This window comes from Silurus aristotelis, assembly GCF_946808225.1.
Source record: "Silurus aristotelis genome assembly, chromosome: 15".
NCBI lineage: Eukaryota > Metazoa > Chordata > Actinopteri > Siluriformes > Siluridae > Silurus > Silurus aristotelis.
The window spans coordinates 16,617,688-16,630,884 of record NC_139588.1 but is presented as its reverse complement, the minus strand read 5'-3'; the positions used below and the strand labels follow the sequence as shown (position 1 = coordinate 16,630,884).

The window sequence follows — 13,197 nt, the reverse complement described above, 5'->3', positions numbered from 1 at the left end:
AGTGTAGAAGAGTAGTGTAGGAGAGTGGAGGTTAGGGTGGGCACTTTAAATGTACTATGACTGGTAAAGGGAGAGAGTTAACTGATATGATGAAGAGGAGAAAGGTAGATATGTGTGTTCAGGAGACCAAGTGGAAAGGGAGTAAGGCCAGAAACATTGGAGGTGGATTTAAACTGTTTTATCATGGTGTGGATGGAAAGAGAAATGGTGTAGGAGCGATTCTGAAGGAAGAGTTGAGTAAGAGTGTAGTGGAGGTGAAGAGCCTCTCTATGTAGGAGATGCAACCTGAAGAAGATTGGAGACTGTAAGTTGTTGGCGGGGGACAGTGTAGCTAGACAACATCGGATGGTGGTCTGTAGGATGGTTTTGGAGGTGAAGAAGAAGAGACAGAGAGTGAGGACTGAAAAAAGAATAAGATGGTGGAAACTGAAGGAGGAAGAGTGTAGTGTGAGATTCAGAAAAGAGATCAGACAGGGGCTCGGTGGTGGTAAAGAGGTGCTGGATAATTGGGCAACTACTGCAGAAGAGAGACAGCTAGAATATACTTGGTGTGACATCTGGAAATAGAAAGGAAGACAAAGATGAGGAAGTGCAGGAGAGCATAAGGAGAAAAAGGTTGGAAAAACAGAATTGGGATCAACAGAGTGATATTAAAAGTAGGCAGGAGTACAAGGAGATGCGGCAGCAGGTGAGGAGGGATGTGGCGAAAGCCAATGAAAAGGCATATGAGGAGCTGTATGAGAGGTTGGACAAAAGGATTTATACCAATTGGCCAGGCAGAGGGACTGAGCTGGAAAGGATGTGCTGCAAGTTATAAAGGATGGAGATGGAAATGTGTTGACTAGTAAGGAGAGTGTGTTGAGAAGATGGAGGGAGTATTTTGAGCAGCTGATGAACTAGGAAAATGAGAGAGAGAGAATGTTAGATGGTGTGAAGATTGTGATGCAAGACGTGGATCGGATAATTGAGGAGGAAGTAGGAGCAGTGCATAAGAGGATGAAAAGTGGAAAGTCTGTTGACCCAAATGACATACCAGTATTAGAAGAAGAACAATAGCCTTTATTTCGCACACATATATTACAGCACAGTGAAATTCGTTCTTCGTAAATCCCAGCTCAAAAGCTGGGATCAGAGCACAGGGTCAGCCATGATACGGCTCCCCTGGATCACAGAGGGTTAGGGGCCTTGCTTAAGGGCCCAAGAGTGTCAGCTTGACGATACAAGGGCTTGAATCGCCCACCTTCCGATCAGTAACCCAGCACCCAGATAGAGATGGAAATGTTTAGGAGAGATGGCAGTGGAATTTTTAACAAGATTGTTCAACAAGATTTTGGAAGGGGAGAGGATGCCTGAGGAATGGAGAAGGAGTCCTGGGGTACCTGGGGTCAACAGTGCAAAGTAATGGAGTGGAGTGGGTGGAGAAGAGTGATAGCAGGAGTGATTTGTGATAAAAGGATATCTGCAAGAGTGAAAGGGAAAGTTTATAGGACTGTGGTGAGATGTTGTATGGATTAGAGACAGTGGCATTAAGTAAAAGACAGGATTTTGTTGGGAGTGACGACGATAGACAGGATTAGAAATGAGTTTGCCAGGAATTGATGCTGAGGTGCTTTGGGGGTTAAGACTATTTTGCTGAAACCAGTATAATATATTTTGATCAACATTACATAAACAATTGACAATGTAGGAAACAACAGACACTTGTACACATCGATTAAATGAATGTACGAAAGTATTCACAATCTAATCATTTGATGATGAGCACAAATAATTAAATGACATGGTGGTTGAACAAGGAACTTTGAGAATTTCATTTCTGATCTGACAAATGCTCCAAAGCAACTCAAAAAAACTGTAAAAAAAAAAGAAAAGAAAAAAGGTTTAAATACATAATTTTGCTAAGATATTTTTATGAGGAGGTTCTAATTTAATATCTTTGGATATTTTGGAGTATCGAGTGTCAGCACTTTGGAACAGTGTGACACATGCTAGTTTTTCAAATGGAGGACATTTAGGTGTCTCAGTTACATGATGAGCTGTGTTTTTGGTCTTATCAATTTTAAGAGGGAAAACAAAAAGAACTGCTGAGTGTTAGAGATAACAGGAAATGACTTATTCTGCAGCATGAACTGTAAGTAATTATTAATCTGTATCATAATGGCCCTTTCCTATAACAGACCTGCTGTTTATTTCTTACCAATTATAAAAGCGTGACTGTACAGATATACACTATACTCATGTATAAGTGTACCCAATAAACAAATCTTTGTACGGATAATGAGTAATAGAAACAGTTACATATTATGAATATATATTTAATAATATATATGTCATATAATTTAAATATATATTTTAATATAATTCCCCTTTTTGCAATGTGACTGTTTGACATCTTTACTGTTGTTGATTTGTCAGGCCTGGTGAAGTAGCCATTTTCACTTCTTCTTCTCATGCCTTGTTTTTCTGAAAGAAGTCACAAATCTCTATTTTTGCCCTTTAGATTTTCACAAGAAATAATTTTAATTTAAGTTTAATAATTTAAATGTCCCAAAAGCTTTGGGAAAGTATCTATAATATCATTGGTTTTGCAGTGCTCTAGTGTTGCAAAGTCAGAAAAACTCCATAAGCATAGCTTTGATATAATTCTCGAGCCTAAATTGTTATTAAAACCTTTACTGGATTAATATTTAGATTGTGGTCAATAATGTCTCACGTGGCTCTGGTTAATACTGCCCCTAAAGTCGTGCATGATTAAGATTTTTATTTTACACAAACCCCAATCTAGGCAAAAAAAAATTCTCACACATCTCTGAATGTTGCTTAACTCCACAACTACATTTACATATACATTTGCGGCGTTTAACAGACGCCCTTGTCCAGAGCGACGTACAAAAGTGCTTTGAGTCTCTATCAATGAATAAATCTACACTGGTTCACTAGATTACAACTTAAGGTAAATCAGTGTACAACTCTGTTGAGAGTTTTTTTTTAACAAAGTAAACTTGGAAAGTTTTTACATCTAATCTCAGAGTACTGAATTTACTGAGTGTATGGTAATACTCTTTTTTTTTTTTTTATAATCGGGCTTATGAGAGAAATAGTAAATAGTAATATTAATCTGATAATATGTAATTGATAACAGCAGTACATTTGACCACAATAAGACTAGGCATATCTTTGAAGGAAACATCTTGTGCAACACCAGGGAGGAAGTCATGTGCACAGGCTGGTCAAAAAATGTATAAAAAGTAGCACTTATCAGTAGAGTGACCCTATTTCACCATGAAGCTTCACAGTTGGATCTCCTCACTTGGGCTTGTGCTCTGCCTCACAGGTAAATCTTAAAAAAAAAAATGCAACATACATTCTACAATATTTTATTATTAATATAATGCGAAGTGTGTTTGTCTTTATAAATTAGTAACAATCTCACATTTTATTCTACATGGTCTTTGATCTAAAAATATTTTTAAGCAGATTGAAAAAAGGTGTGTATTTTTTAATGGATTATTCACACAAGGCAGGTGCTAGTAAAAAAATCTAAACAGCATGTAGCTACCATGTAGTAAACTAGCATGTGCATGGAAGTATAGTGGATTATAATTTTTATCTGGCTGAATAATAGAAAGCTTTATATCATTACTTAAATAAAAAAATACAACTGTTCAACTATATTTTTACATATTGAATATCACAGTAGCACTGTACATTTGTCATTCATTACAGTTTAAATGGTAATGAAAAAGTAGGATGTATTGAATTTGACTGTTGGTTGAATAGGGGTGATATATTTATTAATGTATTATATAATATATAAGTCTTTTAAGCATGAATACAATGAGATGAATACAATCTTTAGCCATCATGTTCTTACTGTACTATTTGACAATATTTGTGCTTAAATCTGTACATATAAATGCACTTAATTGCAAGACTGCAAACAAAAGCAATGTGCAATTATTATTGAGAAATAGATAACTTCTGGTACATGTTGTACAAAAAGGGTTTATAGGGTTGCTGTTGAGTTGAAATAATGTATGCTTTCTTTATACATAGTATTATAAAGCTGCAATTTCCCATTTTGAGATAATATTGTTTTCCTTAACCCTAGAGTAGTTTTGACATTTTGATAGTCTTGGTAGTTTAGTTGAAAAATGAATTAAGCACACTATTAAGATAAACAGCCTAAAAGATCCTTATAGATACTATAACAGTATAGTAAAATCTTCCAACTTCTCACAGCTTTTTAAATTGAAACCAACCTGAGCACATTGCCCTTGTCAAGGTGTATCTTTGGAATTTTCTAGCTTGAACATGTACGAAAAAGTGATGTACATCCGTGAATGGTCTGCATCCCAAAAACAACTTTGCTACCACTGTTTCAGTTTTGAACCAAAACTATGAAAATATCTGAGTAATGGAAATCTGTCTTATTCACAGAATGTTCCTTGCTTATCTTTAAATAAAAGATTGTGTAAAAGGCCTTGAGAAGGGAATGATAACCCAATGGCAAGAATATAAATCACATATCAAATAACAATGTGATTATGGTGGCCCACACAGCCGTAATGCAACATAGTTAATAATGTTTATAGTCTGCAGTAAGTCACACTGTGACCTAAACCTCAGCCAGTCTGAATGACATCACTGAGAAACTAATAGAAGATTTTGGATCAGGCAGACTTCCATTACTGTCATTAGTGTCATGATTTTTTCATATTTAATTCTTAGTTCAGTATGATTTTCACTTTTCAATGAGATTTATAAAAAAACCTTTCAATTACTTCTCCCTTCAGTCTGCACATGTAGGACCATGACTATAAACAGCTTTGAGGGTCAGAGCGTCACTCTCCCCTGCAAGTATGATTCACGTTATCATGGGTTATGTGATATTTGCTGGATGAGAGGAAGCATCCCAGCAAACGGGTGTGGCAATCAAATCATTTATGCGACTGGAAAAAAAGTGGACATGCAAAGCAACGTGAGATATCAGCTAAATGGAGCACTACAGATGGGAGATGCTTCTCTGACTATCCTCAATGCAAAAAAAACTGACTCAGGATTATATGGCTGCCGCATCCACGTGCCCGGATGGTTCAACGATAAGAAAATCGAGGTTTACTTAGTCATTATGGAAGGTAAATACCCACTACACAACCACAGAAACAAAGCATTTCTTTGTCAGCTACTTTTTATGTTCATTGTAACCTTTTCCTTTAGCCACACAGCAGATTTCGACCACTCTGGGATATGTAACTACTACAACACACATTCTTACACACAGTAAAAACAAACCTGCAATGCAGAATTCTGAGAGAACGTTTATTGCATGGTACTTCTTTATAACAACCAGCTTAAGTATCACCCATAAGTACTAAATCAATTGTTGTATAAGCGTATTTTCATTTAAATGAACAATTTGGTAGATCAAGTTTTATTCAAAGTGAATTTAAGTGAGACAGAATCCAATCTGTGCACAGAGCTGAACATTTGGAGGTTTAATGGTCTTGGGCAACTCCAGCAGCGGCTCTTTGGAATTACTTGGGTGTGAAAATTTTTTTAAACTAGAGCGAAGCTGTCCTAGCTGAGCTACCAGTGACTCCCAGTGCCACCTCTCCATTACTCTTAGTATACAATTCATCTTCAACAAAAAAAGAGTGCTCAGCTCAAGCAAATTTAAGCATAAGAATTCTTCATGTTATTTTATTAGGACCTGTTTCTACAACGCAACAGACTAACACTGTCTCAGAGAATGTGACCAAGCATACAGGTAGGAAAAACACCGGTCTGAATGCATTCTATTTTTCATTTTGTGAAATGATAGAGTAGTTACTGGCATGTTTTCTTTCTTTCTTTCTTTTTTTTTTAAACTAAATAATTATGATATGACCATAAAACTATAACATTCAGCATTCATTCATATCAGCACAGGCATTTCCTTTGCTTTATTGTTATTATTTTTATTTCCAGAAACAGAGCAGAATTTTTCCACACTGGGATATGTATCGCCTACAAAGGGTAAGGCATTGTACATTTATTAGTTTAAATTAATAAAAAACTACATTATGTGGCAAAAGTTTGTAGACATCTGACCATCACATTTATAAAATACTATATATAATAATAATCATATATAATTCTGAAAAGATTTCTTCATGTTATTTCGTTAGGACCAACACAAGGTCATACGACCCCTCCTGAGCATGTGACCACTAAACATACAGGTTGGAAAAACAGTGGTTTGTCTCTAATGCCAGAGTAATTGAAATAAAATTAAATGCTATGATCCTGTTCCATGTTTATGCTTTGGAATAGTCACTATATAAATGTCTTATTTTTCTTCATTACAATTACTGTAGATACTATCTGCTATTTGCAACCATGAAAATATAGTGTAAAAGTATAGATATTTCTTTATACCAAGACAAGAACTAATTTGCTCCACTGCCACTTTATTTTTCCCCCAGAAACACAACCGACCTTAAGTACTCTGGGAAACAAAACTACTTCGACATACATTACAAAAGGTAAAGCAGAATAGATTTGGATCTTATTTAACAAAAAAGAAAATTATGGCCAATTTAAAGATTTAAACATGAATATTTTTTTCACATTTTTACAGGACCTGTATTAACAACACAAATTGATATAACCACCATGCCTGAGCATATTAGCACTAAGAATACAGGTAGAAAAATACAGTCTGTCTGTCTGTCTGTCTGTCTGTCTGTCTGTCTGTCTGTCTGTCTGTCTGTCTGTCTGTCTGTCTGTCTATCTATCTATCTATCTATCTATCTATCTATCTATCTATCTATCTATCTATCTATCTATCTATCTATCTATCTATCTATAAATCACTTCTGGAATTTCTTCTTCTTCTCCTTTTTATAATTACCTTGTTTATTTTTTTACAGTTAGGAAAGGTAGTTAGTCACTATATTGCAACTTTTCCTTTTCCAGAAACACAACAGACCACTAACACTCTGGGAAATGTAACTACTACATCATACAATATTACAGACGGTAAGGATGCATGGTACTGCTTCAGAACAACTAACTTTACCATTGGCATACATAATTATTTAATACAATAAATAGAAGTGGATTTTTATTTAAATTGTACAGTTAATATTTTATATAACTGACCATTTATTTATATTAAAAGAAGCATATAAGTAATGCAGAAGTGAGTTTATAAACAGAGCAACTGCAGGGTGATGATTACAAAACTGTGAAAACTCATTGCTCTGAATTTAACAAACTTAAAAATTCTCCATGTTGTTTTATTAGGACCTGCTATAACAACGTACAGAGAGAAAACCACGATTCCTGAGCATGTGACCGCTAAGGAAAGAGGTAGAGGAAAAACATTAATGGATATTGATATATAGTATGTAATTTATATTTTATTATATATATTTTATTATATATACATATATATATCTAAATTTGCTTTTAACAATAATGTAATTCATGTGTATCACTCAATCAACTTTACAAAACCGGCCTACTGCATTTCAGTATAGCTAAAAAAAAGACAATTGTTATGTAACATTACACATACTGAGAAAATATATTATATTCAATTTAATTCATTTTTATTTGTATAGCGCTTTTTACAATGAACATGTCAGAACATTTAAGTTCAAATAGTAATAAACGGAAAGTAGAAGCAAATAGGACATAAGCGTGAGTATAAATATTTAGGGAATGAACTCAGATCAGTTGAAATTGCCAATATTTAGGTGTATAAATTATTCTTCAAAACAAAAAGTTTTAAAATCTTAGCCTTCATATCCTGATCAATGTGACATTCTTAGAAATGTTAAGTCTTTATTACTAGATATTGACCCAACACATATAGTACATTTACATTTACTTTAATCTGATTCAATTTTAATTACAATATTTGTGATCTCAGAAAATGACCCTGGTGCATCTTCCTTAGAAGATGAGAAGCCTGTAAGTATGCATGACATATACACTTTAGACTTTATTACAGCTTGATTAGTGTTTGTCTGCAAATGTTCATTCTGAGTTTAATGAAGGTGAATGAAGAGACACGTGTGCCTGCTGCAATCCTGGTGCCAGTGATACTACTGGTTTTGCTGGTTTTGGGAATTTCTTCTGTTTGTCTAATGTGTGAGTACATTAAATATACCAATGCACGTCACTGCCACACTGCCTTCCCATTCATTTCTCATCATCTTCAGTTTAAGAATTTATTCTAACTTATATTTCTTTCTTTAGCTAAGTATAGAGGAAAATTCAGGACAACAATAGAAATGTAAGTACATGCTCATTGGTGATTCTTGAGTGGAAAACATCATTAACATTTTATAGATTAGTTTGTTGACATACAGTAAATCAAAAGTGTTTTACTGATTTTTTTGTTGTTCTGTTTTTACGTATTGTTTGACCTAAACTTACGAGTGCACTGACGATTTACCCATTATTCCCAAATGATTTATAATCAGTTTCATTCATCATTAAATTAAGATCTCAAGACATTTTCTGTATTGATTAAGATTTATTGGTATTTGCACTCTGACCTATCTCCCTCTTGGTATTGGTTTCACTTGTTAAGGTCTCTTTAAGAGAAGAGTCTTGTCTTTTTTCTCACTCACAATTTCGTTTGGATTTGATCTCGATTTGGGTTTTACCTCTGTAAGTCTCTCTTAGTCTTGACCCAATCTCGGATTTTCCTGGTCCTGGACTCCACAATGATGTTCTTAATTTCAGCCCCAGTCACACATGACATTTGAGGATCAGTCAGTCAATTACAGTTTTTCTCAGTTGCTTCGAAGCATTTTTTTTTTTTAATCCTCCTTAATATTTGCAAACCAGTAAGTGGATTCTCAAAGCAATTTGTACCAGCAGCACAACACATTGGATTTCTTGCAAAAGCCTGTAATTTTCTTAAAATCCTTAGTTCAAAAAGAAGTTTTTTTTGTGTTCCAATAAACATCTCATTGCCATCAAAATAAGTCCGTTTTGTTAATGATAACAAACAAGATCGTCAAAATGTTTCAGAAATGCACAGTTTCAGTATTTCCTGATATATACTACAGGATCACAGTGACTGAAAATACACAAGGCTGCATTTCTTCTGCATGGTATATATGAATATCAGCAGCACTAATGTATTTATTTGATTGCAAAAGACCGAACAGGATTCATACTCTTACTGTACTTTACTAGTGTTCATTCATTTTTAGAAATTGTAATTCTGTGTTTTGTCTGTATACGCTCGCCAATTGTAGGGTCACGGAATGCACCTTTGACCTGTTTTATAGAACTCGCTGATCATTGGTTGATCTGATTCTGTACACTCTCCTTCATTAGTGCCAATCAAAATTCATCTGCACAATTCATCAATTTAAAACACATTTACAAAAAAGTTAGACATTTAGATGACAGATGCTGACAAATAGTTTAACCATTTTGCATTTAATGACTTATGCAATGAACTGATGCTAAGATGTTTTGAGGGTTAAAAACATTCAAGTGATACCAGAATAATATTTTGATCAACATGACAAAAATAATTGATAATGTTGAAAACAGCGGGTTAACAAGTATTTTTGAGAATTTTTCTTAGAAATGCTCCAAAGCAACTGAGAAAAACTGTAGGACACAATATTCAGCGTTTTTACAGTTAATTAGCTTTTTTTGTGATGTAGAAATTATGACATAAACAGTACAAAGAAATATTGCTTAAATGTGATTATAATTTTTTTCCCCACCAGAGCCAAGAGCTCATCTGCTTATGTCAGCTACAGCAACTTGGACAACAGCGTGACCCTACCGATGACAAACTCACCCAACAATTAGATCTGAGATTTGAGAATGAATATGATGTTACAGGGAATTCAAATGCAAAATGCTCTACATGAATTTAATTTGTTATAAAATACTGTGAGTTTTAATTACTTTTTCTTATACTCTATTACATTTTAATGTTTTTTCTTTTCTTTTTTTTTTTTTTATAAAGTGACCAAAAACTGAAAAATACGAAATAGCTGGCTATTAAAAAAAAAGAAGGTGCATAAAGTGGGCTGTAAATTTCAAAACGTTTTTTGGTAACTTTTTGTGTATTTGTACTTTGAAAACTATGATGTGACTATGATGTGTACTTTCCAGAATGTGGACTAAATTTAAGACTGAATATGTGTTGCTAGTGGAATTTGTTTTATAACAAATACATCTTTTTATGTGAAAATATCCTAGAGATAAAACTTCTAAAACTTCTGCATAAAAAAAAAAAAAGTATAGTTTGATATCAGCGTGTATTGCAATTTATTGTAAATCCTGTATTATATGTCAATTGACTTTTATTTGACCCCAATTGCATGAGCAGGTATATGGGTGATTCTTAAAAAAAAGCATATGACATTATTCAATAGAAGAACATTACATAAGAAAATGCAGTTTTAGTACAAACACATACGGACAATAATTAACATTTGGAAAGATCTAAAAAACGATTTTTCAGCGCTGATATTTGCTTAGACCTTTTTAAACTTATGTACATGAAATGCTTTGCTTCCACTGATAGAGGAAAATTAAATTAAATCACATGGCAGCAGGTGATCACAGCTCCTAAAATAAACTCACACACCTTTTAGATGGCTTTTAAACTATCTGAACAGATTGGCTGATTACTGGCTGATATTCACAGCATCTGTCTCTGTTCTGTGCTTCAGCCTCTCACTTAATTGTAAAAAAATGCTCCTTACTCACTTTTAAAGACTCTTAATTCAGGACTTAATTCAGTCTACAGTCCCTGCAGGCTATTGAATACAGATATGTTTTTATTTTTTGCTTCACAAATGCAGATCATGTTAAATTTGTCATGAATTTTTGAGTGCAAATTCATAGTATTCTAATTAAAATGTCAATTTTTTTGTGATATTTAATAAATGAGAAGCATCTCAAACTGTACATGCTCGGTCTGAGCAATGATAAAAACTTAACCACTTAACCACTACGGAAGATAAGTTTTTAAGATTCATTGTCACATATTCCATTAGCAACATGTCAGACTTCCACCGCTCTAGGATATATCTACTACTAACTACTACAAGACACATTCCTATAACTTCTCCTACAAAATACTTTCTTTATAACAACCAGCTTTACCATCACCCATAAGTACTACATCAGTTGCAGTATAAGTGGATTTTTATTCAAATGAACTATTTGATAAATCCAATTCTAAATGAATAAACGTAAAACAGAATCCAATCTGGGTCTTGCACAAGCTTTCAGCAGCGGCTCTTTGGAATTTCTGGGGTTTACAAAATTAAAAAAAACTGGACAGAGCGTTTAAAGAGTAAAGCAGAATAAATTTTATATTAGATTCAAACCAGCAGGGCAGCATTGTCCTGATTAGTGCACAGGACCTCACGGATGCGGCACTCGCTCTCTAAACTCATTTTAGTGAGGCGAATATCACACTCCAGCAGGGTGCTGTTCTGTGACATCCCTTCTTCCAGAACCTTCCCTCCATCCTACACACCACAAAAAAAGACAGTACTTTTATTGAACTGCTTGTCTAAATGGCAGATGTTTTTTTTTTTTTTTTTATAAAAATAAAAAAGGTTACCTTACATAGCTGTGTAAAATGTGCTAAAATATAACATTGGGTCCAAAAGTCTATTGGCACTAAAAGTCTTCTGTTGTAGCAATATTTAAAAGATTTTCATTACAAATGTTATTATTGTCAACTTCAGGAAAAAATTTTAGGAAATTGCATGGACATGGGAAAAACCTTATGCTTTATTTTAGATCGAATGTATTAGAGTGCTGACTGAACAAGTGCTTCAATAGAAGAGACCAGGAAATCTGACCTTTTCTTCAAAGCAAACTGCTTACAATTAAACAGGAAACTTCAGTTTGAACAGGAAATGTGGAAGTGCAAGTGTTTACATTTACAAATAAAGAATCACTTTCTTTTTTGGAATATTTCAAAATTCTAAAAACCTACTGCATGTTTATTTTCTTGGAAAATGGTTGAAATAGATTTTCAATGTGGTGTCAGACTTTTGGACCCATTTTGAAGTCACATTGTCTACATTGATGTCAATTAATCCCACATTGTATTGCATTTTAGAAAGACATATTTAAGTCCAAAAACCAGTGTCAAACATGAACGACTGCATTTTTAAAGAAACACAAGAAGATCTGATGTACAGAACTCACCATTCCCATTTTGTTGCAGGACAGGTTGAGATTCTTTAGTGCCATGTTACATACTAAGACCTGTGAGAATGCTGAGGCTGTGGGCTCCGTCATCTCATTGGCTCCTAAATGTAGGTTTACCAGAGTCTGATTTTTTAGCAGGGCTTGAGCTATAGCTTGACCACCTTCATCCCCCAGCTGGTTCAGTCTCAAGTTGAGTGAGACAAGAGAGGTGTTTTTAGAGAGGGCGTGAGCTAAGGCTTGGGCTCCTGGTCCACTGATCCGATTGTCATAAATGTTTAGCACCTCTAGACGGCTGTGGTTGAGGAGTTCGCCGATGGCTCTTGCCCCGCCATCTCCTATAATATTGTGTGACAAGTCGAGCTCCAGCAAGGATGGATGATCCAGAAGGTGGTTTACCAGCAGGCGACACTTCTGATCGTCCATCAGGCTTCGATTTACTCTGAGAACCTGTAAGATACAAAGTGCAAACAGAGTAAACACAAAATCAATTACCATAAGGGGAGATAAAGAATACCAAATAGCACTAAAACTACACTATACAGTATTGCAGAAGTATTGGGACACCTGACCTTTCCTGCTATATGTGGTTCTTTTCCAAACTGTTACAACAAATCTGGAGGCACTCAATTGTACAGGACGTCTTTAGATTCACTATAATAAAATTTTGCATTCACTTGAACTTGGAAACCCAAACCTGTTCCAGCCTGGCAATGCCCCTGTGCACAAAGTGAGCTCCTTGAAGATCTGGTTTACATGGTTTAGAGAGGAAGATCTTAAGAGGCCTGCAATAGAGCTCTAATCTCATCCCTACTGAACACCTTTAGGATGAATTGGAACTCTGACTGCACCCCAGGTCTCCTCACCTACATCAGTACCTGCCTTTCGTAATACCATTGTGGCTGATGAACACAAATATTCACAAACACTCTCTAAAATCTAGTGGAACATCTTCCCAGAATAGTGGAGGTAATTATATGAGCAAATTGGGAA

General features: G+C 34.7%; 2 protein-coding genes across 2 annotated transcripts in view; one reads left to right on the top strand and one right to left on the bottom strand.

The window, feature by feature from the left end:
- Positions 1-13,197, bottom strand: part of drc5 (dynein regulatory complex subunit 5) — a 41,257-nt gene that overhangs the window by 16,315 nt on the left and 11,745 nt on the right. The window contains exons 10-11 of the mRNA XM_083563441.1: positions 12,205-12,654; positions 11,370-11,513 (exon numbers count right to left, since the gene is read on the bottom strand). Coding sequence (XP_083419567.1) covers positions 11,370-11,513; positions 12,205-12,654 — 594 coding nt within the window. The remainder of the gene's footprint in view (positions 1-11,369; positions 11,514-12,204; positions 12,655-13,197) is intronic.
- Positions 3,215-10,287, top strand: LOC310737756 (uncharacterized protein). Its single transcript, XM_083562344.1, has 13 exons — positions 3,215-3,334; positions 4,797-5,138; positions 5,711-5,770; positions 5,971-6,018; positions 6,171-6,224; positions 6,468-6,527; positions 6,623-6,688; positions 6,961-7,023; positions 7,291-7,356; positions 7,922-7,962; positions 8,049-8,142; positions 8,251-8,287; positions 9,750-10,287. The coding sequence occupies exons 1-13, from the start codon at positions 3,283-3,285 to the stop codon at positions 9,832-9,834; spliced, it is 1,068 nt and encodes a 355-aa protein (XP_083418470.1). The 5' UTR covers positions 3,215-3,282; the 3' UTR covers positions 9,835-10,287.